The sequence below is a fragment of the Neofelis nebulosa genome, chromosome 4 (genome assembly GCF_028018385.1).
Source record: "Neofelis nebulosa isolate mNeoNeb1 chromosome 4, mNeoNeb1.pri, whole genome shotgun sequence".
Taxonomy (NCBI): domain Eukaryota; kingdom Metazoa; phylum Chordata; class Mammalia; order Carnivora; family Felidae; genus Neofelis; species Neofelis nebulosa.
The window spans coordinates 115,591,489-115,618,782 of record NC_080785.1 but is presented as its reverse complement, the minus strand read 5'-3'; the positions used below and the strand labels follow the sequence as shown (position 1 = coordinate 115,618,782).

At 50.2% G+C, this 27,294-nt stretch overlaps 2 protein-coding genes across 3 annotated transcripts in view; one reads left to right on the top strand and one right to left on the bottom strand.

The window, feature by feature from the left end:
• Positions 1-441: 441 nt before the first annotated feature.
• LOC131509788 (histone H1.8) lies at positions 442-17,267 on the top strand. The gene is made up of 5 exons (XM_058725927.1): positions 442-5,312; positions 12,795-13,054; positions 14,793-15,156; positions 16,504-16,565; positions 16,883-17,267. The coding sequence occupies exons 1-5, from the start codon at positions 4,940-4,942 to the stop codon at positions 17,129-17,131; spliced, it is 1,308 nt and encodes a 435-aa protein (XP_058581910.1). The 5' UTR covers positions 442-4,939; the 3' UTR covers positions 17,132-17,267.
• Positions 17,268-21,289: 4,022 nt separating this feature from the next.
• The window catches only part of PLXND1 (plexin D1), a 59,739-nt gene continuing 53,734 nt past the window's right edge, over positions 21,290-27,294 (bottom strand). For both annotated transcript variants that reach the window (XM_058725909.1, XM_058725908.1), the window contains exons 30-36: positions 26,628-26,662; positions 26,252-26,356; positions 25,591-25,754; positions 24,274-24,421; positions 23,021-23,161; positions 22,786-22,860; positions 21,290-22,524 (exon numbers count right to left, since the gene is read on the bottom strand). In XM_058725909.1, coding sequence (XP_058581892.1) covers positions 22,408-22,524; positions 22,786-22,860; positions 23,021-23,161; positions 24,274-24,421; positions 25,591-25,754; positions 26,252-26,356; positions 26,628-26,662 — 785 coding nt within the window. In that variant the 3' untranslated portion in view covers positions 21,290-22,407. The remainder of the gene's footprint in view (positions 22,525-22,785; positions 22,861-23,020; positions 23,162-24,273; positions 24,422-25,590; positions 25,755-26,251; positions 26,357-26,627; positions 26,663-27,294) is intronic.

Below are 27,294 nucleotides of genomic sequence, written 5' to 3'. Positions count from 1 at the left end.
GGAGAAGATTCCCATGGTGGGTCCCGCACATCTCACTCTCCATTTCTGATGTGTTGGGCCAGGCATGGCCATGGGAGAGACATGCTTGCTTTGCAGGCAGCCCTCTTTCCTCACTGCCCCACCTCAGTCCACTTATTCTGAGGAGTGGTATCCTTGTTTTAGCTACATATTCAGAGAAAAAAATTAACTCTCTAGCCAGAAGTCTCTGTTTTTTTTTTTTTTTTTTTTTAAATTTTTTTTTTTTTCCAACGTTTTTTATTTATTTTTGGGACAGAGAGAGACAGAGCATGAACGGGGGAGGGGCAGAGAGAGAGGGAGACACAGAATCGGAAACAGGCTCCAGGCTCCGAGCCATCAGCCCAGAGCCTGACGCGGGGCTCGAACTCACGGACCGCGAGATCGTGACCTGGCTGAAGTCGGACGCTTAACCGACTGCGCCACCCAGGCGCCCCGAAGTCTCTGTTTTTTCATGGTAGAAGGGAAAACCTCTTTCCCTCCTTAATTTATAACCGATTTGACAGGCACTTGGGGACATTTGCCAATAAAGGCAAAGGAGTGCTGACTTAGGTTTGGTTGAGGGTGTTACCCACCTCATCTCCAGGCTCCAGGTAGCCAGCAGGTTTATGGAACACCTCTTATATACAATCATATCTACAGTCAACCTGATCTTAGGAAGCTGACCCCAGGCCAGGATGAGCTGCGGACTCAGAGATGGGTTGCAGGTAGCAAGTCTCTGGGCTGTAGCCTGGCCAGCCACAGGGACACAGACCTCTCTCACCCCTGATCTTACCTCTGGGAGGAGAGAGTATGAACTAAGCCTCCCACCCCCATACCACCACAGAGACAGCAAAGCCTGATGGCAATCTGCCCCATGTCCCCCAGTAGACACATGCACCCCTGACGTCCCAGGGTGGCCCCAGAGAGACAGTGCATGCCCTTCTCAGCCCTGCAACCTCACACCATGTTCCTGAACCTCACTAGGTCTCAGGCCTCTGAGCTTGAAAGAAGAGACTCATCTCAATTGGTAGAATTGTCCACAGACTAATGAGATTGTTGCTATAAAAATTGCAGTGCACGGTAGACACTCAATAAATATGAGTTTCCTTCCCAAAAATGTGAATCAAGTTCAAAGGAGCAGCCCCTGGAGTGGTAGGAGATAGAGCCCCCGGTGTGAGAGTCAAGAAATTAAAGTAGCAAAGGGGCCTCAGGAAAGGGGGAAGCAAGTGCTAACTGCCCCCAATATTTATTCCCTTTCTTCCTGTTAATAATATCACATCAAGTTCTAGCTGGGCACCTAGCTACCCAGTACAGGACTGCACCTCCCAGTTTCCTTTGCATCTGCAGTGGCATGACATTAAGGTCTGGCCAGTGAAGTATAATCAGAAGTAGTATATGAAGTTTTGGGTTGTGCATTTCAGAGAATGGAGGCATCCTTCACTTCTCTTCTTTCCTGTCTGATGGCTGGAATGTGGTCGTGATGACCAGAGCTGCAGCAGCTATCTTGTATCATGAGGTGCAGTCCGTGAGCAGAGAACAGCACAGCATCAGGAGAGAAAGAGACTGCAGGTCCTCTATGCTGCCTTCCTGCCCTGCACAACTTGCACTTGAAGAGTCTCATGAGAGAATGACTTCATGGTTTCTTGTTTAAGCCACTGTTATTTTGGAATTATAGCTGGTTTCTTCACTAACACAGAGGGCTTCCATGCTGCAGCCTAGGGTCCGGACTCAGGAAGATTTAGTACAGGTCCTTTCTGAACTTTAGTGTCTTCATGTATAAATAAGATAGTGAATATAAAATATGTACATGGACATAGAACATGGCAGCTATTACCATATCTACCCTGCCCTCTATTCATTTGTTGACTAATGTCACAAATAATGTCCTGATGCTACAGGGGCTAGAGTTACACAAAACAAGACACCCTATCACTGCTTCAAAAAGTTTAGAATGCAATCTTCAGACCTATGAGAAAGTTCACATGTAGGACGCCCCCATTCAATGTTCAAAGATGGTAAAACAGTTGTCAGCAGAAATTTAAATTCCCTACAGACCTCAATAAGCGTCAAATAAGTACACCGAGCAGCCCGCCCTCTCTCCAGCATCTGATGCTCACAGTTATCATTTCCCTGTAAAAAGGCAATGCTCTAGAAGAATTTTTAGATCTGCAGTGCATTTTAGAACTTCTTCCCCTCCAAATGCAAAACTCTATCCTGGCACAGCCTGGGAGCAGGGTTTCACATGAAGCTCATGGGAATGTTTGTATCTCCAAGTTTTTCTCTATTTCTCAATTCTTGGAAATTTCCCACAATGTGATCAAAATTGCTGCCCCTGTGTGTGCCAGCACCATGTGCCTCTTTGCCTCATCTCGCCTCCTGCTCTAACGTGGTTCCTGCAGATGGTTCTCAGGTCTCCCTTCATTCAGCCAGGCTGGGCTCTGGCACTGGGGCTCCACAGCAATGGGTGCTGAGCCCCTACTGTGTGCCAGGCACTGTGCTATGCACCAGGGATACCACCAGAAAAAGTCAAACACAGCCCTGCCTACCCCCAGGGCCCTTCAGAGCTCAGGGGCTAGTGTGGAAGAGTGGGAACTTAGGGTGCTGGAGGTCCCAGGGGCTGCTGGAGCCAGAGGAGAGGACCCTAACCTCCTAAGGGGTCAGCGAGGGCTTTTCTGAGCTACACTGAGGCCAAAACGATGAGTGGGAAACAGTCCAGAGAAGGAAGGTGGGGGGTAAAGAAGGGGCTTCTAGGCAGTGGATCAGTTAGCTTATGCTGCATGACAAACAACCCCAAACCTCATGGTTTAAAACAACACACCATTGTTGTTTGTGACTGTGAGTCAGCCAGGTGGTTCTGCTGATCTGGACTCAACTTGGTTGATCTCTGCAGATCTCTAAAGCATCCATGGTCAACTGGAGGTTTGGCTGTTTGACCAGCTGTGGGCCGGGTGGCAGGGGTCACTGAGCTGCGAGCCTCTGAGCTCCAGTGGGCTAGCCAGGATTGGGACTGCCATGGCATCACTTCCACCGTATCCTGTTGGTCAAAGCAAGTCACAAGGCCAGCTCATATTTAAAGAGTGTGAGAGGAGCTGCAAAGTTGCATGCAAATGGACATGGATATGGGCGCGGGTGAGAAATTGGGGACATTTTTGCATCCATCTAACACACACACAAAGGAAACACAGAAGAAAGCCCAGTTCTCAACATCTAGCCCATTCCAAGAGTCACAGAGGTTGGACTGTGGGCCTCTAGGGAGAAAGGGGCTCCATAAGCAGGACAAAAGAGGTCAAGCCTCCACACATGGACAGTAGGGAGCTATGAAGGGTGCTAGGCAGGAGAGGAGTGATCTCTGATTTCACTTTAGAACACTTTTATGGCCATCACCTCCCTCAATCCAGACTCTGGTGCTAGAGAGTCCCTGGAAAAATCCCAACAATAAAGGAGGGAAGGAAGGAAGAATGGAAGTTTGTTTTAAACCTGTCCCTCCAACTCCTACACCCTCCTCAGAGGTAACCAATGCTATTACCTTGGCGTGAATCCTTTCAGACCTTCTTCTATGCCTTCACTTGCATGCACACTCACACACACACATATACTTGCACAGACACAAATTCTTTCTTCTCAGAAAGGGAGAGCATATTCCATAGACATATTGTGGTTCATTTTGATTCATTCATCTATTTATTTATGTATTTTCTTCTTTCCTTCTATCTCTATGCCCAATGTGGAGCTCGGACTCACAACCCCGAGATCACAAGTTGCATATGCTCCACTGACTGAGCCAGTCAGGAGCCCCTCTGGTTCGTTCATTTTCACTGCTGTATACTACTCCACCATGTGACTAGACCACAGTTTATTTGTCTGCCTTTCTTTTGGTGGGTAGTTAGGTTGTTTTGAATTTTTGCTGGGATTGCAGCGAGGATCTTTATCGGTGTAAGGGTTTCTCTCAGATTTATACCCACAGTGCCATGGGGTGTGTGTGTGTGTGTGAATCTATCTTTAGTTATGTTCGATGTCACTGCATTGCTTTCTAGAGTGGCTATCAGCTTACCCTCCCAGTGGCTATGTCTTTCTTCATGTGCTGGACACTCAGCATCTATAGATCTAATTTAAATATCTGTCATTCTACCAGGTGTGCAATAACCACCTCATCCTTGTTTTAATTCACCTCATCATTTCAAATGGCTGCAGAGTTTTCTGCAGAAGGGAGTAGTTCAGTCAAGCCTCCAGTGATTCATGTGGAAGTTCTCTCTTTTTTTTTTTTCTTTTCTAAATAATGTAGCAATTGTTTCTTTTCTGACTACTGCACTTCTAGGACAGAGAAGTGCAATTGCTGAGTTCAAGGGAATACCTTTCCAAAGCAGACTGCACCCCAATTTACACCCTTAGCAGAGGCACTGAGGGCCAGGCTCCCTGCATCATTGCCTGTGCTGTCTTCAATTTTAGTCAATTTGATGGGGAGCTAGTATCTCATCATTGTTTCAATTTGAATTTTCCTGAATGCCAAGGAGGTCGAGAATATTTTCTTGGGTTTATTATCAGCCTTTCCGGTGAATTGCCTATTCATATTCTTTGTCCATTTTTATCAATGGTTATCCTTATTTGTGGAGACTTGCTAGGCAATTTTATTTAAAAATTGCTCATTCATCCTTCAAAATTCTTTCTTATAAAACAAAACAAAATAAAACAAAACAAAAGGAGGCCACAGGTTGATTTGGGGGTGTCAGCTCCAGGCAAACCCCACCAGTGGGCCTCCAACTTCTTGATAAACCAAGGCCAGCAGTGGCCTGGGAACAGGAGCAGCCCTGGAGCAGGTGGGATTGGAGGCCTCAGTGGTCGCCTCCCCAACCCAGGTGTGCCCAGTTCCCCATCAGCATCTCCAGGCCCCGTGGAGTCAGAGGGTGCAGGAGGGATCAAGCATCTCAGCACCCATCATTTTGCCATGGGACCTGAGACAAAGAGAAGGCAACTGACTCATATGAGGTCACCCAGGAGTGGGTGGCTCAGCTGGGGCGTCGGCACACAGGCAGGGTTGCAATGCCCCATCCCAGCCCTCCTGCCCCAATCAGCAGCTCAGAGCCTCCCAGCCCAATCAGGGGCTAATTGGAGTGGTGGGGCCGGGCTGTGGATATATAAGAGGAGTGGGCAGGCCTGGAAGCCTCATGCCTGGGGAGGGGGTCAACTACCTGCATCTGTGTCTGCATCTACCCGTGCAATGGCTCCTGGGAGCATTGCCTCCAGTGACACCTCCACCTCCTCAGCATCCTTGACCTCCGCAGTGGGGTCATCTGGGCTGTCTGAGTCTGAAAAGCCAGGTAGGCAAAGGGAGGTGGGGTCCTCGTGAGCTGGTTCCCTGGATGTTCTGGACCCTCCTCTGTCATCCAGCCTCCGCTCCTGGCCCCGGCACCCATCCTGGAAGCCGTTTGAATTTTCACCTGCTCATTTGGCAGAAGAGCTGATGCCAGAGTTAGCAGGGCCAGGTACAGCCTGGGGGCTGAGGCTGGCCCAACTCCAGGAAAGCGGGCAGAGCGGGGCCTCTCCAGCTGGAGCCCATTTTCTTTTGGTGGGGAGGGTGGGTGGCCGGCCGCAGCTGCAGGGCAGCTAGTTGGAGGGACATTACATTTGATGCAGAGCCGGGCCTTGAATTCAGGGCTGCATCCCAAGTTTCAATCAACAAACAATGCCTCAGTGTTTCTCTGGATATAGATAGGTTCATTCCCTCCAGGAGCTCCCAGTCTGATGAGCTAGACTGCCTCACTGATGGATCCCATTTGATAATAGGGCATGCGCCTTAATGTCAGGAATACAGAGGGCTCTAGGAACCCAGAGCAGTTGCCGACCCACTTTGGGAGATCAAGGAAGGCTCTCTGGAGGAGGCAACCCCTGAAAGAGGGTTAAACCTCATCCAGGATAAGAGGGTGAAGCAAGAGAAGCATTCTGAGGATGAGTAAATACTCCTTCAGAGGAAAAGTTAGAGGGTGGGCTCCAGGTGCCTTGGAGCACACGGCAGAGTTGCTCATCCTGGCTTGGGAAGTCAGGGCGGTATATAAATCATGGTGCTGTGTGGGCCTTAAAGCAAGAACTACCTGATGACCACGGGTGACAAAGGCCAACCAGGCAGGGGGAAGAGCATGGGCAGAGGCCCAGAGGTGAGGGGGCTGGGGGAACATCCAGTTGTTCACAAGCCCTGCTCTGGCCAGGGGCAGAGTGGCATCACAGGAAGGGGTAGCCTCCCAGGCCTCAGCCAGGGCCTTGGACCCTTACACTGAGGGCCAGCAGGAGGTGAGGGATATGAGAAGAAGGCTGAGGCCCTCGGGGTGGGGTGGCGGAGAGAGAATCCCACAAGGAAGGGGTGGAGTGGTGTGGGGAAGGGTAGGGAGGTCCAGGAGGTCGTCCAGGTTCTTGCTTGGGTGTCTGGGTAGGTGTGGTGGTGTCATTCCTGGGGAGAGAAGATGGAGGACAAGTTTGGGGAAAAGCTATGACTTCTGGTTCTCCCAGGATGTAGCAGGCATTGAATGATGCGTAATAAGGAATTGAATTCAGCGCAGGGACTGGGGACAGAGGAGACTTGGGGTGGCTCCCTGGGACAGGGCCTGGTTTGGGGAAGCTGAGGAAGGGTTAGAACACTTCCCACAGGCCAGGCTGGAGGACACTGTAAGCTGGGAGGGTACAGATTCCCTAGGGGCTCTATGCCCACTACACAGATGGGAAGACTGAAGCGAGGAGAAGAGAGTGAAACTCCCAAGGTCCTGCAGGTGGCTGACCAGGGACTCCACGCATTCACAAACTTTGGCTTCAAAATGAATATTCCCAGACACTGGGCTCTTCGTGGCCAGGAGACAGCAATGGTTGAATTGGATTAGGTCTCTACGTTTGCTTGACATCTAGAGTCTCTGGGTGTGTTGTTTGTTTTTTTTGTTTTTTTTTTCTACTTCGATATGTGTTTGGGGGAAAATTATATATTTATGTGTATTTAACTAACTGATTCTCTTTAAAAAGTCTTTAAGTTTTGCAAATTGATCAGAAACCAACATTTCTCTTTTTTTTAATTTAATTTATTTTTTAAATTTACATCCAAGTTAGTTAGCATATGGTGCAACAATGATTTCAGGAGTAGATTCCTTAATGCCCCTTACCCATTTAGCCCATCCCCCCTCCCACAACGCTCCAGTAACCCTCTGTTTGTTCTCCATATTTAAGAGTCTCTTATGTTTTGTCCTCTTCCCTGTTTTTATATTATTTTTGCTTTCCTTCCCTGTGTTCATCTGTTCTGTGTCTTAAAGTCCTATGAGTGCAGTCATATGATATTTGGCGTTCTCTAATTTTGCTTAGCATAATACCCTCTAGTTCCATCCACGTAGTTGCAGATGGCAAGATTTCATTCTTTTTGATTGCCGAGTAATACTCCATTGTATATATATACCACATCTTCTTTATCCATTCATCAGTTGATGGACATTTGGGTTCTTTCCATACTTTGGCTATTGTTGATAGTGCTGCTATAAACATGGGGGGGGCATGTGCCCCTTCCAAACAGCATCCCTGTATCCCTTGGATAAATGCCTAGTAGTGCAATTGCTGGGCCATAGGGTAGCTCTATTTTTAGTTTCTTGAGGAACCTCCATACTGTTTTCCAGAGTGGCTGCCCCAGTTTGCATTCCCACCAGTAGTGCAAGAGAGATCCTCCTTCTCCGCATCCTCGCCAACATCTGTTGTTGCCTGAGTTGTTAATGTTAGCCATTCTGACAGGTGTGAGGTGGTATCTCATTGTGGTTTTGATTTGTATTTACCTGATGATGAATGATGTTGAGCATTTTTTAGTATGTCAGTTGGCCATCTGGATGTCTTCTTTGGAGAAGTGTCTATTCATGTCTTTTGCCCATTTCTTCACTGGCTTCTTTGTTTTTTGAGTGTTGAGTTGGATAAGTTCTTTATAGATTTTGAATACTAACCCTTTATCTGATATGTTATTTGCAAATATCTTCTCCCATTCTGTTGGTTGCCTTTTAGTTTGGCTGATTGTTTCCTTCACTGTGCAGAAGCTTTTTCTTTTGATGAGGTCCCAATAGTTATTTTTGCTTTGGTTTCCCTTGCCTCCAGAGACGTGTTGAGTAAGAAGTTGCTGTGGCTGAGGTCAAAGAGGTGTTTGCCTGCTTTCTCCTCGAGGATTTTGATGGCTGCCTACCTTACATTTAGGTCTTTCATACATTTTGAGTTTATTTTTGTGTCTGGTGTAAAAAAATGATCCACGTTCATTTTTCTGCATGTTACTGTCCGGTTTTCCCAGCACCATTTGCTAAAGAGACTGTCTTTATTTCATTGGATATTTTTCCTGCTTTGTTGAAGATTAGTTGGCCATACGCTTGTGGACCCATTTCTGGGTTCTCGATTCTGTTCCATTGATCTGAGTGTTTTTGTGCCAGTACCATACTGTCTTGATGATTACAACTTTGTAATACAGCTTTAAGTCTGGGATTGTGATGCCTCCTGCTTTGGTTTTCTTTTTCAAGATTGTTTTGGCTATTCAGGGTCTTTTCTGGTTCCATACAAACTTTAGGATTGTTTGTTCTAGTTCTGTGAAGAATGCTGGTGTTATTTTGGTAGGGATTGCATTGAATATGTAGATTGCTTTGGGTAGTACTGACATTTTAACAATATTTGTTCTTCCTATCCAGGAGCATGGATATCTTCGTGTGTGTGTGTGTGTGTGTGTGTGTGTGTGTGTGTGTGTGTGCCTTCTTCAATTTCTTTCCTAAGCTTTCTATAGTTTTCAGCATATAGATTTTTTATCTCTTTGGTTAGATTTATTCCTAGGTATTTTATGTGTTTTGGTGCAATTGTGAATGGGATCAATTCTTTGATTTCTCTTTCTGTTGCTTCATGGTTGGTGTATAGGAATGCAACTGATTTCTGTGCATTGATTTTACATCCTGCAACTTTGCTGAATTCATGGATCAGTTCTAGCAGTTTTTTGGTGGAATCTTTTGGGTTTTCCATATAAAGTATAATGTCATCTGTGAAGAGTGAAAGTTTGACCTCCTCTTGGCCAATTTGGATGCCTTTTATTCCTTTGTGTTGTCTGATGGCTGAGGCTAAGACTTCCAATACTATGTTGAATAATAGTGGCAAGAGTGGACATCCCTGTCTTGTTCCTGACCCTGGGGGGAAAGCTCCCAGTTTTTCCCCATTGAAGATGATATTAGCATTAGGTCTTTCATATATGGCTTTTATGATCTTGAGATACGATCATTCTATCCCTACTTTCTTGATAGACCTTCTTGAGGGTTTTTATCAAGAAAGAATGCTGTATTTTGTCAAATGCTTTCTCTGCATCTATTGAGAGGATCACGTGGTTCTTGTCCTTTCTTTTATTGATGTGATGAATCACTTTGAGTGTTTTACGGATATTGAACCAGCCCTGCATCACGGGTATAAATCCCACTTGGTCATGGTGAATAATTTTTTTAATGTATTGTTGGATCTGGTTGGCTATATCTTGTTGAGGATTTTTGCATCCATGTTCATCAGGGAAATGGGTCTATAGTTCTCCTTTTTAGTGGGGTCTTTGGTTTGGAATCAAGGTAATGCTGGCTTCATAGAATGAGTTTGGAATTTTTCGTTCCATTTCTTTTTTTTTTTTTTTTTTTTTTTTTTTTTTTTTTTTTTTGGAACAGTTTCAAGAGAATAGGTGTTCACTCTTCCTTAAATGTTTAGTAGAATTCCCTTGGAAAGCCATCTGGCCCTGGAGTCTTGTTTTTTGGGAGATTTTTGATTACTAATTCAATTTCTTTACTGGTTATGGGTCTGGTCAAATGTTCTATTTCTTCCTGTTTCAGTTTTGGTACTTATATGTTTCTGGGAATTTGTCCATTTCTTCCAGATTACCCATTTTATGGGCGTATAATTGCTCATAATATTCTCTTATTGTTTGTATTTCTGCTGTGTTGGTTGTGATGTCTCTTTCATTCTTAATTTTATTTATTTGGGTCCTTTCCTTTTTCTTGTTGATAAAACTAGCTAGTGGTTTATCAATTTTGTTAATTCTTTCAAAGAACGAGCTTCTGGTTTCATTGATCTGTTCTATTGGTTGTTGTTGGTTTTTTTTTGTTGTTGTTGTGTTTTGTTTTTGTTTTTGTTTTTTTTTTTGGTCTCGATAGCATTGATTTCTGCTCTAATCTTTATTATTTCCCATCTGCTGTTGGTTTTGGGTTTTATTTGGTGTTCTTTTTCCAGCTCTTTAATGTGTAAGGTTAGGTTGTGTATCTGGGACCTTTTTTCCTTCTTTAGGAAGGCCTGGATTGCTATATACTTTCCTCTTGTGACAGCCTTTGCTGCGTCCTAGAGGTTTTGGTCTGTAGTGTTATCATTCAGAAACCAACATTTCTAATCACATTTAAATCAGGTTTCATATTAAGCCACTTTGATGCACCTTATACTGACTGACAGCTTCTCACCCCTTGATCCTATTTTCTTTGACAACTTAAAATATCATAGCTAACTGAGATATCTCCATAATTCATGTACCATACAATTCACCCATTTAAAGGGTACAGTGGCTGTTAGTATATTCACTGCTGTGTGTTTCTCTCCACAGGCAATTTTAGAATTTTTTCGTGCCCTCAAAAAGAAAACCTGTGCCCAATACAGTTCTGCCCTTACCCACCCACCATGCCCAGTCCCTGGCAACCACTCATCTACTCTCTAGGATTGTCTCATTCAGGACATTTCCTGTAAATGAAATCCTATATAGTATGTGACTTTTTGTGACTGGATTCTTGTACCAGCATGATTCCGAGGAAGTACTTCATTCCTTCTTTTGGCTGGATGATATTCCACTTCATGGTTAAAACCATGCTCTGTTTATTCAATTCATTAGTTTATGGACATTTGGGTTGTTACTTTGTGGCTATTGTAAATAACGTTATGAACATTCACGTACAAATTTTCATTTGAACATATGTTTTCATTTATCTGGAGTATACATACCTAGAAGTGCAGTTCTCCTATAGCTTTTATTTATGAAAACTTTCAAATGCATGCAGAAGTAGACAGAGTGGTACAGTGGCTCCCATCTACCACCCACACCACTCCCTTCCCTATGTGCCCATCATCCAGCTTCAACACTCACCAGCTCATGGCTACTCTTATTTCACCTACTGTGTTATTTCAAAGCAAATGCCAGATTTATCATTTCATCTATAAATAGTCCAGCATTTATCTTTAATTTTTTTAAAAAATTTTTAATTGTGGGATGCCTGGGTGGCTCAGTTGGTTGAGCAACCAACTTTGGCTCAGGTCATGATTTCATGGTTTGTGAGTTTCAGCCCCGCATCAGGCTCTGTGCTGACAGCTCAGAGCCTGGAGTCTGCTTCTGATTCTGTGTCTCCCTCTCTCTCTGCTCCTCCCCCACCCATGCTCTGTCTCTCTGTCTCAGAAATAAACATAAAAAAATTAAAACAAAACAATTTTTAATTGATATACAATATTTTATTAGTTTTAGGTGTATAACCTAGTTACTTATATGCATTATGAAGTGCTTACCATGACAAGTGTAATTATCCTCTGTTACTGCACAAAGTTATCACAGTATTATTGACCATATTTTCTATGCTGTACATTACACCCCCATGATTTATTTATTTCATTACTGGCCGTTTATACCTCTTAATCCCTTCACCTATTTCATCCATTTCCCTGCTCCCCTCTGGCAACCACCAGTTTGTTCTCTGTATTTGAATCTGTTTCCATTTTGTTTTGTTTAATTTTTTTATTTTCCACATGAAGGTGAATTAATACAGTCTTTGTCGTGCTCTGACTTATTTCACTTAAGCATAATACCTTCTAGGTCTATCCATGTTGTTGCAAATGACAAGATTAGGGCTGAGTAATAGCCCGCTGTATCTATATACCATATTTTCTTTAATCCATTCATCTCTTCATGGACATAGGTTGCTTCCATATCTTGACTACTGCAAATAATGCTACAATGAACATAGGGATGCATGTATCTTTCCGAACTAGTGTTTTTGTTTCCTTCAGCTAAATACCCAGAAGTGGAATAATGTTTGAGGAACCTCCATACTGCTTTCCATAGAGGCTGTTCAAGTTTGCATTCCCCCCCACAGTGCATGATGGTTTCTTTTTCTCCACATCTTTGCCAATACTTAGCTTTAATTTTAGCCATTCTGACAGGTGTGAGGTGCTATCTCATTGTGGTTTTGATTTGTACTTCCCTGATGATCAGTGATGTTGAGCATCTTTTCATGTTGGCCATTTGTATGTCATTGGAGAAAATGTCTATTCAAGTCCTCTGCCCTTTTTTAATCAGATTGGGTTTTTTTTTTTGTTATTGGGTTGTAGGAGTTCTTTATATATTTTGGATATTAACCCTTTGTCAGGTATATCATTTGCAAATATCTTCTCCCTTCCAGTAGGCTGCCTTCTCATTCTGTGATGGTTTCCTCAGCTGTGCAAAGCTTTGGTTTTCTAAAAGGATTTTGTTTTCTAAAAGGACTATTTAATTCTTTGAGTGAATCTTTATGGAGCTCCTGGTGTGTGCCCAGCCCTATGTCAGTCACTGGGAGACAGTGTCCAGACGAGGAGCACTCCCTGCCCTCAAGCCTCACTGGCCGGTGGGCAGTAGTGCTGACTAGGGCTGCATTTGATCCCCCAGGTCCCTTGCCCACCCACTGTGGGGCCTGGCTGGTGCCTGGCGGGTGCTCTGCCAGGCATGTGTGTTACTGATTGGGACTGAGGGTGGCCTGGGCTCTGGGTGACGCCCTGCCATCCATCTGTAGGCCTGAGCCATAGTGGCATCCGAGGGCCACGCCGTCACCCTCCCGTGCTGCGCATGGTTCTGGAGGCGCTGCAGGCCGGAGAGCAGCGCCGGGGCACCTCGGTGGCGGCCATCAAGGTTTACATCCTGCAGAAGTACCCAACGGTGGATGTCCTCCGGCTCAAGTACCTGCTGAAGCAGGCCCTGGCCACCGGCATGCACCGCGGCCTCCTGGTCAGGCCCACCAACTCCAAGGCCAGGGGGGCCACTGGCAGCTTCAAAGTGAGCCTGCTTGGGCTGGGAACAGGGTTGAGGGAGGTCACAGTGTGGGGGAGCTGGGCCCCAGGGTCTGAGCTTCAGTCCCAGCTCCTCCTCCCTGGCCTCTGTGTGCTATTCCCCTGCCAAGAGGCCTTTCTCCTCCTGTCTTCTCTCTGTGTTTTTCCTGTGTCTTCTCAGAGGTACCTTCTCCTCCAGGAAGGTTAGGGCCCTGCCCCATCTAAGACCCCCACAGGGCCTCAGTCCCTGCTTTGTCCACCTTCATTCCCCGTCAGGTGTGTTCAGTGACCAGGGACCGTCTCAGCCATGTTCATTTCTGGGTCCTTGGAAGAGCCCCTTCCTGGAATTCTTCACCACAGACGAGGCACACCCAACCATGGGCTCTAGAAGGTCACTTTTGGGTGTGTTCCCCACGCTCACTGGCTCCAAACCCCAGGTCTCCAAACCAGGGCTGGCACCTCCCTGGGCCATCACATCCTCCTCTTTCAAAGCGGAGGGTCCCAGAGAGGAGCCATCCAGGCACACCCAGAGCTGAGGGCAGATTTGGCACAAAATCAAGCCCCAGCATGGTGCCACCAGGAAAATCGCAGGGACCCAGATATGGGGTCTGTCTTATCATTGCTGGGCCCCAGCACGTGGCAGTTGCTCTAACAGTAACTGTAGAACATTGTGGAATTTTCTCAGCATACCATGTTCCAGTCCCTGTAGGTGGCTGAGGATAGGAAGTCCCTCATAGAACTCCTGTGTGGAGGTCAGAGCTTGGATACAAGCCATGCCAAGGCCAGGTGCATAGGGTATGGGGAAGGGGAGCAATACAGGGGCACTGGGGTTGCATGTGGCTGGGTTAGGCTGCAGGGCCTGGGAGCTAGTCAGGGAAGTGGGCTGAGGGAGGGGAGGAGGCAGGGAAGGAAGCCTGGTGTGTCATGTAGTTAGAAATGTGTGTATGCTGAGAGGGGATTTGTTTCTGGTCTTCACGGTAATGGGGAGCCATAAGATTTGGGGGGCAAAGGGAGGAATGCCCTTAGAGGCAGGCTCTAGAAGGACAGAGAACACCTGTTTGCCAAGAGCCTCCCCAACTGCCTACTGGTCACTCACTCCCTGAAGGCCCCATTGTAAAGATGGGAAGACTGAGGCCAGTGGGAAAAGAGAAGACTTCCTGAGTTGCACAGGAAGTTAGGAACTCTGAGCTATCAGACTTGGAAGGTCCACCCAAGGGGGAGAAAGGAAGCGGCAAGGAGGCATGGAGGTGTGAGGCATGAGGTGGGGGACGGGAAGGAGAGTCAGAGCCACAGAGCTGGGAAAGTGTGTGGGTTGGGAGGTCATGGATGGGAGATTCATAAATTAGCATCTCAGAGGACTAGAGTCCGGGCTCCTGGTCGGTGCTGTGCGATTTACTCCCAGGAGCCTGGCTTTGAGACTTCAGGTGCAGGGTAGGGGAGCCCGCCTGCACCCTCCTGACACCCACCTGGGCAGGAGAGAAGAGAGCCTAAGGTGGGTCTAGGAGACTCAGGTCCCCCAGCTCCTAAATGGCCACACCCCTCCCTGGAAGGGCAGTGCAGGGATAGAATGTGTCTTCGGCCTCAGGCATTTTGGCCGCGGTCCTGCTCCCCATGCCCCTGACCACCTTCTCTACCCCCTCCCTCTTTTGGAACAAGGCATTCTCTCTGAGCCTCATGTGGGATGTAGGGGTATGAGACCCTGAGACCTCCTGCTCTCCATTCTACCCCACTCTCTCCTCTACCAGTTAGTTCCCAAGCACAAAAGGAAAGCCCAATCTAGGAAGACATCCACCATGACAGCCCCCAGGAAACCCAGTGAGGCCAAGGAGAAGGGTCCCAAAAAACCAAGGGAGGCAAAGAAGGACCCTCCCAACCCAGGCGAGGTGAAAAGGGGACCCAAGAAGCCAAGAGAGGCGAGGACAGGTCCTACCAAACTGGATGCAGCCAAGGAGAAGGCTCCCAAGAAGGGCAGCCAGACCAAAGACCAAGAAGCAAGACTGAGTGAGGCCAAGAAGGCCTCCCAACAGCCAGACAAGGCCACGCAGGACCTTCCCAGTGCCACTGGCCCAAGAGGAAAGTCAAAGGTCAAAGGCAGAAGGAGCAACCAAGGTAGGTGTGTGAGTGGGGTGAGAGGAGGGCCTGGGCACAGGGATTTGTGACAGCCATTGGATGTGAGGTAGGACGGAGGGAGAGGCCTGCTCTGGGGAGGGGATTCCTTATCTAGTAAATGTGCCTGAGTGCTTGTCTTGACCTGGAGAGTTGGAGAACCCATGGTAGCTGTGGAGGGTAGGCTTAGGGAAGGGAGAACCCAGAGAGAGGAGGAGCCTGACTCCTCTGAGAGGAATCAGGGGAAGCTTCCTGGAGGAGGTGTCCCAGGGAGGACAACAGGCTGCACAAAGGCCCAGAGGCATGAAGAGGGTAGAGCTTTTGAAGAAGTGCATATAGTTCGATGTGCAGCGTGAGAAGCAGAAGGGAAAGACTGTGAAGGGCAGCTGGGAGTCTGGACTGTATCTGGAGGACAAGCAATAGCCATGGAAGGACTTTGGGGAACAGCTAGGGTACAGGGTATTGTTTTATTTATTTATGTATATATGTATGTATGTGTGCATTTAAAAAAAATTTTTAACGTTTATTTATTGTTGAAAGAGAGAGAAAGAGTGTAAGCGGGGGAGGGGCAGACAGCGAGGGAGACACAGAATCGGAAACAGGCTCCAGGCTCTGAGCTGTCAGCACAGAGCCCGACGTGGGGCTCGAACTCATGAACTGTGAGATCATGGCCTGAGCAGAAATTGGACACTCAACTGACTGAGCCACCCAGGCACTCCCAGGGTATTTTTAAAAATGTTTCACAGCTGGGGGCGCCTGGGTGGCGCAGTCGGTTAAGCGTCCGACTTCAGCCAGGTCACGATCTCGCCGTCCGTGAGTTCGAGCCCCGCGTCAGGCTCTGGGCTGATGGCTCGGAGACTGGAGCCTGTTTCCGATTCTGTGTCTCCCTCTCTCTCTGCCCCTCCCCCGTTCATGCTCTGTCTCTCTCTGTCCCAAAAATAAATTAAAAACGTTGAAAAAAAAATTTAAAAAAAAAAATGTTTCACAGCTGCCACGTGGAAGACAGGCTAAAGACTAGAGGCTAAGAAAGACCTGTCAGGGGTCTTTATTGTGAGTGAGTGCAGAGTAGGGGGTGTCTGCTTGGTGCCTTGCTGAGGGTGAGGGATGGTCTTCCACAGTCCAGTCAATCCCGCCGCACCCTCCCCCCACCCACCCCGCCAACCGGTGAGAGATGTTGTTATCCCTAGTTTGCAGACTAGAGCACCCAGGCTCAGAGTGGTCAAACAATTTGCCCCAGGTCACAGAGCCTGTGAGTGACAAGGTGAGGACAGGGGTCCCTGAACCTTCTGCCCACCAGCAGCTCCTCCTGAAAGGGGTCCTTCCCACATTTCCTCCCTCACTCTCTGACAGATGGTGAGGCCCACAGGAAAACAAAAGCTGGGAGTCAGAATTCAAAATCCACGGTCCCCAAGGTAAGGTGCCTGCATGACTCCCCTGGTCTGGGTCTCCACGCTGAGCAGGCCAGAGCATGGGTGTCCCGCTGGAAGGGACTGTGGGGCAGGGGGTAATTTGCTTTTGTACAAAGCCCAGTTCACTGACTTTTGTCCAGCCCTCTAGTGTTCTGAGGATCATCCTTCCCACTTCACAAGTAAGAGACAGGCTTAGAGAGGCGGGGTCCCTTGTCTAAAGCCACCCGGAGCTGGGATTTCAGCCCTATTCTCGTGAGTTCTGAGCTATGTGTGAACCTTGCCCGGCTCTGTCATCTTGCCCCTGGTTTGCTTTCTTATAGGACAAGAATAGTGCTGCTTCTCCAGCCAAAAAGAAAGAAAACAAGGTCCTTAAAGAAGTTGTTGCCTGTGGGGCCAAGGTGGGGCCCAAAGCCAAGGCCGCTGCTCCTCCCAGGGCCAGTGGGTCTAAGACAGTGCCTGCACCCCTGGCCAGGAAGACAGGGGCCCCCAAGGGCCCGAGAAAGCCCGGCATGCCCACCAAGGCCTCGTCGTCCAAACTGGCCAGTAAGAAAACAGAAGCTGAAAGCTAGAGCTGGGGTGGAGAGAGACTGAGATTCTGCTCGAGTTTTTATTTCCCAAAAAACCATTACTCTATTTATTTCATTGTAACCTATTTATCAATAAAGGTGTTTTTCCCCTCACAAATTGGTGTGAGGAGAGGCTGAAGTCCAAGGATTTGGCCGTCTGGGGCTTGGGCCCAGGTAGGAACTCCTGTCCTGCAGGGAGACAGGTTGTACAATGTAAAGGGTTCAAGGCCTGTGGAGGCACAGAAAGGGAGTTAAACCCAGCCTGATATCTGGGACTGCTTCCTGGAGGAGGCAGCTTTTGGTCTTAAAGGATGAGCAGGAGACAGCTGAGGGGAAGGATGCTGCAGGCAGAGGACCCAGCATGTGAGGTGGGGCTGGACATTGTGGTAGAAGGAAGGGGTTTGTGGCTCTGAGAGGAGCATGAAGTGGGGGTAAGGGTGAGGGTTGGGGGAGACGAGGGAAGGTAGACTTTCTCCTGGGGGCAGTGGAGTACCAGGGAGGGTTATAGGCAAGGGGGGGAGACTAAAGTGGTGTGTGTTCAGAAAGAGCCCTCTGGCTGCAGAGAGGTGGGTTTGAGTTGCTGAGAGCAGCCAGAGACGATTCAATGCCTAGCAGTGCCCTGTTCTAATCAGCAGAAGGAGGGGAGAAGCAAAGGCCCGGCGGTGGGAGCATGCTTGACAGGCTCAAAGAGCTGGAGGAAGGTCCGTGTGGCTCAAGTCCAATGAGGGGGCAGTAATGGGAGATGAGGTCCAGGGTGCTGTGACATTTGTGAGACTCTTCCCATGGAGAGGTGAAGTCTACGTCCCTGCCCTTTAAATCTGGGCTCTGTGATTGCTTGAACAGTAGAATATAATGGAAAGGACATTATGATGCTTTCTGGGCCCAGATCTTAAGAGACTGGCAGCTCCTACTCCCTGTGTGTAGTGTTGGTTTTGGTTTTGGTTTTAGTAGTTGCCCTTAGAACTCCACCACAATGCTGTGGGAAAGCCCAAGCAGCCAGTGGAAAGGAACAGAGGCATCCCAGTTTTCAGCCCCAGCTGCAATCCCTGACCAGTTTGCCAGTCATAGGAGTGTGCCCCCTTGGATCCAGAACTTCTGGCTGTAGTTAGCTGCCTCGGTTGACACCATGGCCGAACCCTGTCCCAATTGCAGATGCACAGGCAACGGACAGTAGTGTCCCCTTATCTGCGCTTTCGCTGTGTGGTTTCATGTACCTGTGGTCATCCATGCTCCAGAGACAGGTGATCTTTCTGACCTATTGGCTGAAGGTCGATAGTCATCTCATGCTACGTCAGGGTGCCTACGTCATTCGCTGACTTCATCTCACCACATGGGCCTTTTATCATCTCCCATCATCACAAGAAGTTATTTTGAGAGACAACATTCACATAATTCTTATCATAGTATAGTATTATAATGGCTCTGTTATTACTTGTTGATCTCTTACTGTGCCTACTTTATAAATTACACTTTATCAAGGGAATGTACGTCTAGAAAGGTACACAGTATATATAGGGTTCATACTGTGCAGTTTCAGGCATCCACTGGAGGTCTTGGAATGCATCCCCCGCAGAGAAGGGGGAACCACTGTAAATAAATGCTGTTGTTTTAAGCCCCTGAGCATTGGGGTGATTTGTTATGTGGCAGTAGATAACCATGACAAGGACTGCAGGGTAGACCAGGGCTAGTCCAGGAAGGGCCTTGTAAACCAGGGTAAGAACTTTGGGTTTCATTGGTTTTCGTTGTAATTGTGAGGAGGAGCCATTAGAGGGTCCTGAGCAGCAGAGTGACAGCAGGGGACATGGGCAGCAGTGGGAGGCCCGCTCCTGCAGCAGGGGTCCAGGTGAGGGGAGGGCTTAGAAGTGGTGGATTCTGGGTAAAAGTTTAAGACAGGTGCATGGAATTTGCTGAAGGGTTGGATGTAAGAAAGGGGTCACTGATGAGTCTACAGTTTGGGGTCCACACAGCCTGGTAACTCGACAGTGACAATTTCCTGGGGTGAGGACTTGGTTCGGGCAGGAGGCTGCAGAGAGGTGGTCAAAGTGGTGACCACTGAGCACAGGCAGGGCAGAGAAAGAATAGGTGAGTTAGAAGGGAGAGGGAGGTAAACTGGACAGGAATTGGGAAAGAGGGCAGATGGGAGTCAAAGGGAAACTGAGGCAGGCCAGCATGGGGCATGAGGCAGTTCCCTTCCTGTCCCTGCTCTTTCAAAACCCTACCCTCCTTCCTCGAATCCCACATGAGGCTTTTTCTAGCTGTGCTGACAGCCTCCCTGGGGTATCTGTAGTGTGGCTGCCAGCAGGGCCCCGAGGGTACTTTGAGCAGATGGCAGGGGCTGGGCCGGCACTTTCCTTGGAGAGGGTCTGGTTGTGCCTCTGCTCCTTTCATGGTTTGGCAGGGGGTTGTGGGAGGCACCCGGCCAGGCTCTGGGGCGGCATTCCGGGGCCTCACAACTCCACGAGCTAGGAGTGGGTTAGCACTCCTGGCCTGGCAGAGGCCAGACAGCATCCAGTACCCGTGAGACACGGACGAGTCTCCTCCCCGCTTGAGGACACTGTGCTGAAGGTCTCCACCTCCCATGACCCTCGGACAGCGAAGACACTCCTGAGGCTGCAAGGCAAGTCTTCAGGGCCCCAGATAAGAACTGTGGACAATTCACAGAAGTTGCCCACCTTCCGTGTGGAGAAATGACCCCAGAAACCAGAGCTTTCCTCCATGTGCAAATGTGTTGTGAAACTTCAAGAAGGAATTGCATGTTAATCAGGCATGAAAACAGGCTGCAGAATATTTAATGACACGGAAAGATGTTACTGACATATTGTTGCATGGGGGAAAGGCAGGTTACAAAATGGTGTGTACACCCTGGTCCCGAATTTTATTCAGCCCCCGACCCAGGCAGGCACACAATCTGGACCGACATTCTCTGAGACATTGACCTTGGGTGGGTTCGCATAGCTTTATTTTCTAAGTGCTTTTTGTACTTCCTGACATTTCTGCAGGAAACCTGTGTTCACAAATCACACCAAAAAAAAAAAAACCAAACCCTATCAAATGTGTCAATAACTTAAATTAGAAAATCTGCTTAATAAAAAGGAATCAGTGCTCAGAATAGAAAATTTGAAAAGATAAAGAATCTGTCCCCACCCCGAAGCCAGTACAGGAAAAGGCTATTTTTAAAGCTAAAAATTGTTTATTTTTCTTTTCTCACTTCTCTGTTCTCATTAATTCTAGAACTGGTATTTGTGGGATTTTGTTTCAATTGTATGAATTTTTCTGTCCTAGTTCTTATTCTTGATAAATGTATGCTTAGTTTTTTCCCCATCATGACGGAAAAATAATTAACTTGAGTAGCTTCTAATTGGGAGCCAGTTTGCTAATGACCTTTTCCCGGGGGATGGCATTGAACACACACACACACACACACACACACCCACCAGCTTCGGCCCCGAGCCAGCAGGGTGGGCCGGGGGTTCTGTGGCAGTGCTGACCCTGAGGAAGGTTAACTGCTGTGAGGAACAGATTGCCCCAATGGAAACAGTCCAGGGTTACACCGGCCTTGGGGAAACTGCGTATTTCCTCACGTGAAAAAACGGGGTTTTCAAGATTGATGAGATATTCAAGGGGCATGTGTAAACATCAGCTGTCTTCCTAGGACAGTCACCTTGACCTCCCCACCCATTTGGGGTCCACTGTGGAGACCGCCTGGAGGAAGCACAAAAGAGAAGAATAGGGAGGCTGTGCAACCTGGTTTGTGTCCCCACTTTGCTGCTCCCTGGCTATACGACCTGCGGGGGTGGGGGGTGGAATTCCTCCACTGCATTGAGAGTCAGTTTCTACATCTGTAAAATGGGCATAATATTCTGTTCCTCACAGGCTGTTCTAAAGGTAGGTAGGAGCAGGACCCACATGGCAGCTATGACATCTTCCTGGAGGTCCCATGGATGCCCTCCAAGCTCAGGAAGGTCGGCTATGGGTCAGGCCCAGAGCATGCAGACATTGTCCCACTGAATCTTGCCATTGCCTTCGCAGAACTAAGGTATCTGCCCAAGACTGTGAATGACGATGGCGGAGGCAGGGCTCTAAACCTGGCTGCCCTCTCCTTTCTACTACAAGCTCACCTTTCCCTCCTTGGCCATCTCAGGATAAAGGCTGGAGCCCACGCGGGTTTTCCCATCCGGCTTTTATTATAAAGAAGGTTCCAGAGCTTCCCAGCCACCCCCTCCAGCCCAGCCCCCACGGGCTCGGAGCCAGTCCCAGTGCTGGCTGGGTCTGTTGCAGGGGGAGCCGGGTCAGCCACGGAGGGTTGCTTCTGACAGGAACAGAATGAGTGATTTTTTTTTTTTTTTTCAGGCCTTTGGGGGGGGGGGGTCTCTGCCAGGTCTGCCTGTCCTCTGGAACAGTCATTTCCAGTGTTATGTTGGGAGCCCCTAGGGACCCCTCCCCAGGTCCTCTGCACAAGCGGCAGCTATTCACAGTTGGCGCGTGAGAAGTTTTTTAATATATAAAAGCTTTAAAAAAAAAAAAAAAGTGGTGCTATCTTTAGAAACACTTCCAGCAAGATCAAGTAGCCCAGCTACAGCCTTGGTGCAACTTAGCCCCCTCCCCTCCCTTCAGCACCTGTCCCCTCGTCCTCTGCCCGCCCCAGCTTGTGGGAAAGCCCACGGAGCCTGCCCACGGGCCGTGGGCACTGCCCACTCCACCAGCAGCCGCTCAAGCAACCACAGTCTGACACCGCTTGAAACCGTGTGCCACCAGAGTCCTCTCTGGGTGACAGCAGACGGAGACAACATTGTGGCGGTCGACGCAGAAACCGATCCAGGGCTGGTGCAAGGAGGCCTCCCCTCTGCCACATTGGATGAGGTAGTGTTTCCGGCTGCGGCCTCTGGGCCGGGGGGGCTCTGCTTGAGGGTGCTGGGCCATGTAGGGCAGGGCTTCAGCAGCAGCAGTGGTGGTGGCAGAGTTGGGGGTGGGGATGCTCTGGCCAGGCTGTGCTGGCGGGGGCTGGGGGTGGGTGGGCGGCAGGAGCCTTACCAGGCACTAGCTGCAGCTTTCAAGTCCCCAGCCCAGAGATCGGGTCTGGGGGCAGGTGGAGAGGCCAGAGAGAGGTGCCCAAGGGGCCAGGGCTGGGGGGTTCCTCTGCCAGGCTCAGAGGGGCCCTTCCATTCCCACCTCCCCAGAAGCTGACTCTGCTCAGTCATTTCCCAGCCGCAGTCAGAGGCACGGGGATCAAAGTGAAGTTGAGGGCAGCGTGTCCCTCCCCAGCACCGTCTCCCACAGGCTCAGGCCTCACTGTAGCACTCATAGATGTTGTCCTCCATCAGAGCCACCACCTGCTCAAACTTGTGTTGCAGCTGGGTCCTCCGGGCAGTGGGGTTCGCCTCCAAGGCAGTCATGATCTGACAGGGAAGTAGGGGGCAGCTGGGTCACAGCCCGAGGCCCTGGGCCCCAGAGGCTCCCACCACAGTGGGGGAACAATCTACTCGCTGCCTGATTTCTACTGCTGGCAACCAATACCTAAAGCACAAATGTCCTGGGATGTGAATACTTGAGCAGGAAACTTTCCTGGGGTTTTCCTGAGCAGAGTGCAGGTGGGCAGGGCAGAAAGCCGGGGCGGGGGGGGGGGGGTGCCATGACCCCAGGCCTGCAGGGGTGCTCACCTGTGTGCGATACCTCTTGGCATATTTGTAGATCTCAGTCATGGCCACGTTGGTGTTGAACTCGTTCTGGTATTTCTGTAAGGAAGCAGGTGGGAGTGGGGAGGGGTGGTTAACCCACCCTTCAAAACAGGCCCTGGCCCAGCCCCAACGCTTCCACACAAGCCTCCAGCTTCCCGCAGCCCCTCCTTGGGGGTCAGGTCCCGAGCCCACAGGGCCCCTCTGGAGCCCGCCGCACCCGCGACTCCTCGGCCAGGTGCGCGTTCATCTCCTGCTCGCTGAGCGGCGTCATGTCGTGGATCTGCTTGTAATAGCGCTGCACGATCTTCCGGTACTCAGGAATCTCCTTGGCATAGAGGAGCTTGTTGGTCGGAGAATCCTGGGCAGAGAGGAGTGGGGCGGCGGGCGGATAAGGCGGCGGGCGGAGACCAGATCTGTCTGTTTCTGGACAAGCCCTCGTCCGTCGGCCACACAAAGGGCCCCATCACTTTGGACCAGGGGCTCTTTGCCCCCTCCCAGTGCTGCCCTTTGGCATGGAACCCCTGCCCTATTTTCTATGGGACTGAAGGGGGAACCACTCCCTTTAGGGGGAAAAGTGCACAGGCTCTGCGCCAGCTCTTTGTCGCACGCTGGCTGTTCCGTTTGTATCCTCGCTTAGGGTTATGGGTCTTGGTGGCTAAGATTGTTGGAAGCCCGATTGCTGGCTCAGTGGAATATTTCCCACTGCATGTTTCCAACGCCTGAAAGCGAAACGCGCCAAGTACGCTCCCAGTTCTTTGTCACGGGCATCCTGCCTACGCAGACCGTATGTGAGAAGTGATGGCATTCTCTCTCATGGCCTCTGAAAGTCATGGGCTGAAGGTAGGGCCGTGCACCTGCCATCCTGTAGTGCCTGGTCTAATTATACCATCTCGTTAATGTTCACAGCAGCCAGCATTGTCCCCCGCCTCCCTGCCCCTGGCCAGGTAGTTTCCTCTGCCTAGAAGGCAGTTCTCCCTCCTCTCCACTCTCTAAAACCAGCCGGATCCTCCCCCTGCAGAGCTCTTGGGGATATCCCTCCTGTGTGCATCTCAGAGGTCTTGGTCACCTGTTCCCCTCTGCCCACTCTTTCACTCAGTGCCCACTCAGAGGCTCTTGACCATCAGGACTGCTACTTGGAGCCTGGCTGATTCCTTCATGATACTGTACCTGACCAAGCAGGTTTCCCACATTGATACTGGCTTCCCTGGGCCTGGCCCTATGGCCTAAATGTTGGAAGGTGGTGCTGGGCACACCTGAGGCAGGTGCAGGGTGTCTGACCACAGAGGCCAGTTTCTGGGCACCTGCCTCTGTTGGAACATCCCTGCTCATCCCATGTCCCCACCACCGCCCCTTCGCCCCAGCCATGAGCTCCTTGGGTTTCTCTCCCAAGAAGATCTGAGGCCCATGCACCCCACCTGGGCACCCTCCTCCCACTCTGACAGTAGGCTGCCCGCCCCAGGAGCAGCAGACCTTGCCCAGCTGGAGGTCGGAGATGGAGCAGGCATCAATGAAAGCCTGAGCGATGACGGAGAGGCAGGCGTCGATGTGGTCTGTCTTGTCAATGTCAAAGACAAACTGGGGGTTCTTCAGAATGTTTACCCAGAACCGGAGAGGAAGGCTATGGGATGGGAGTGATGGAGGTGGGGTGAGGGGTGGGGCAGCAAAGGAAGTGGTCGTTGAGGGTTCGAAGGAGGGAGGCAGCCAGGCCCAGAGGACAGGCTGGCTTTACCCCCTGCCCCCCCAAGGCCCGAGGGGCTTAGACCCAAGACGGAACCTCCGTTTGCTCATCCATAAATAAGGTTGATGACCATCTCTGCCAACTGTAGCAGCTGAGGGGCCAAGAACCAGGTTTCTGGCATGCAGTGGGCAGGACACTGGGGCAGGGGCTGCAGGCCCAGGCTACCTTCATACCTGCTCCCAACCCCCCACAGAACCTTCTGCTCTCACAAGGGAGCCTCAAGCCAAGTCCTGGTTCTCATTAGAAGAACCACCCCCCCCAACCCTGCCCTGCCGAGCAGCACATGGCTCCTCCTCCCAGCCCTTGCACGGCAGCAGGAAGTCCACCATTAGCTGGGGCCACTGAGCAGCCAGAAAGGGCTGAGGGAGGGCAGGGCCTGGATATTTGGCCTTGGTCTCAGGAGGCCAGAGAGGGCTGGTAGTGCCCCCACCCCAGGGCCACCCACTGACTCAGCAGCTTGGAGTGGAGGACCCTCCCCCAGAGGTCTGAGAAGCCCCTGCAGCTGCACAGAAACTTGTAGGCATCATTTTTACTGAGGTTCAGGCTGAAGTTTTCAACAAGTTGTGGGGTTCTGTGACCTGGAAAGCCTTAAAGGAAGGCTATGAACTGGGTATAGGAGTCAGATATCGTGGTTTTGAGCCCGGTTCTGCCACTGCAAGGGCTGTGTGATCTTGGGTGGGCACTGCTCTGTGAGCCTTGTGCTTCTCATCTGTCAAATGGAGCTGAGGGTACCCGCCCAAGAGGGGTGGAAGAGAGAAATGATGGTAAGGACAAAACTTATACAATGCTTGCTTTTAGTTAATTCTTACAATTAAGGTGGATCACTTTTATTGCCCTGGTTTTACAGCTGGGAATACTAAAGCACAGAGAGGTGAAGTCACTTATCCAAAGTCACACAGCTAGGGAGCGGCAAAAGAGGAACTGAATCCAGGCAGGTGGACTGAGAGACCAGGGTCTGAACTGCTGCACTATTGCTGCCCACGTTGAAACAATGAAGCTGCACATCCCTCCCTGCCTGCCCGCCGCCCACACACCATTGGCCCACCAACCTGTTGGTCTTCCATATGTGCAGAGTGTCAGGATCGGAGATCCCCCTCTTCTCAGCCTGCTCCTCCAGGAAGTCAAAGAAGTACTTGACGGCCAGTGGCGGCTTGTCTTCACGGATGCTCAGGATGGCCTTGAACAGGTCATCCAGAAACTTCTGCAGTGTGCCCTGCAGAGGAGTGGGGTGGCTACGGTCAGCCCAGGGCCATGTGGGGAGGGGAGTGTGCACCTCTCCTAACTTCAGGGAGCTCGGAGTGCTTGGGATGGCGAATGGGAAAGCCATAATACTATCAGGCTGGTCACCTAACTTCTCTGGACCTTGGTTTTCTTGTCTGTGAAATAGGTTAGTGAAATTCTCCTCCCAGGGGTACTGAAAGGACTAATCCAGATACTGGAGCACAAAGCGGGGAATGAGTAAGGCCACCTGAGCTATGTGACCTTGGGGTCACCCCTCTGGGCCTCTGCTGCCCTGTTACTTTGGCTAATACAGAAGTTGTCTGTTAGGCACCTTTCATGGCTATGAGCAAATCACTCCCCAGGAGCAGCACAAAGCCCTCAGCCTCTCGTTCAGGGAGCCCTTCTGCCCCCACAGAACTCTACCCCCCCACCATACCCAGGCATGTGCACATAGCTGGCCCGTTGACAGGGAGGAGAGGTGAGGCCCACCTTGGTGGACAGCAGGCGAGTCAGGTAGATCTCTGGTAGCACCTTCTTGCGGTGGCTCTGTCGGTGGGACTTCTTGGGCTCTGCCAGCTCGTCCGTGGGCAACACCTAGGAGGTCGGGAAGGGGGCCAGTCCAGCACCTGGTACTACCCTTGGCCATCCTGTGGGTGGTCTAATCCTACAACCCACAGGTACCTGGCTCCACATGCGCTTTGTGATACCCAAGGGATGAGGGTGATTCTGGGACCTACCCCCTGCTCCCTAGTCCCCAGCCTTTCCCAGGGCTGGGAATGTTTTCCCCAGAGGCCTAGGGTGGCAGGAAGCCAAGTCCACACCCGGTGAGGGCGGGCGCCCCCAGGGCCAGAGGCCAGGCACTTACCAGATGGAAATACTTCTCCGTGTCCAAGTCTTTCACTGTGAGATGGAAAACACAATAAATAAACAAGAGAGAGGAGGGGAGACAAACAGAAATGGAGACATTAAGATGGAGAGAGGCAGAGAGAGAGATCCAGAGAGACACCGCGAATGAGATAGAGGCAGTGAGAAACAGACACATATGAGAAAGGAGAAACAGAGGGACAGAGAGAGAGTCAACACATGGACAGGGGGAAGACCCTCAGAGGGGAAAAGGCTGGCTGCCCTCACCCCCTCCACTGCCCAACCCAGACCTCCTAAGCTGTGGGGACAGGCCCAAGGTCCTGCTCCTGACCTCAGGAGGGGACCCTGAGATGAAGGGAGCTGAGGACCCCATGCCTGGCAGCTGGGCCTGGGAGCCTGAGGGTGTGGATGGGGGGGTGGAAATGAGGCAGGGACACAGCCTGAAGCCCAGATGGGTGTCCAGCTCCCCCTCCAGCCTGGCAGCTGCCCAGACCTCTTGAAACCACATCCCGCCCTTTTGGGGCCTCTCTCTGGCTGCCCGCAGGATACTAGCCTGAGGAGGCCTGGCCACAGGCCCTGCCCAAGCAGTACTGGGGCAGAGGGGCTGGCCTGGCCCTTGCCCCAACCAAGGAGACCATAGTCCGGCCCAGCCCTGCCTCTTAAACCCT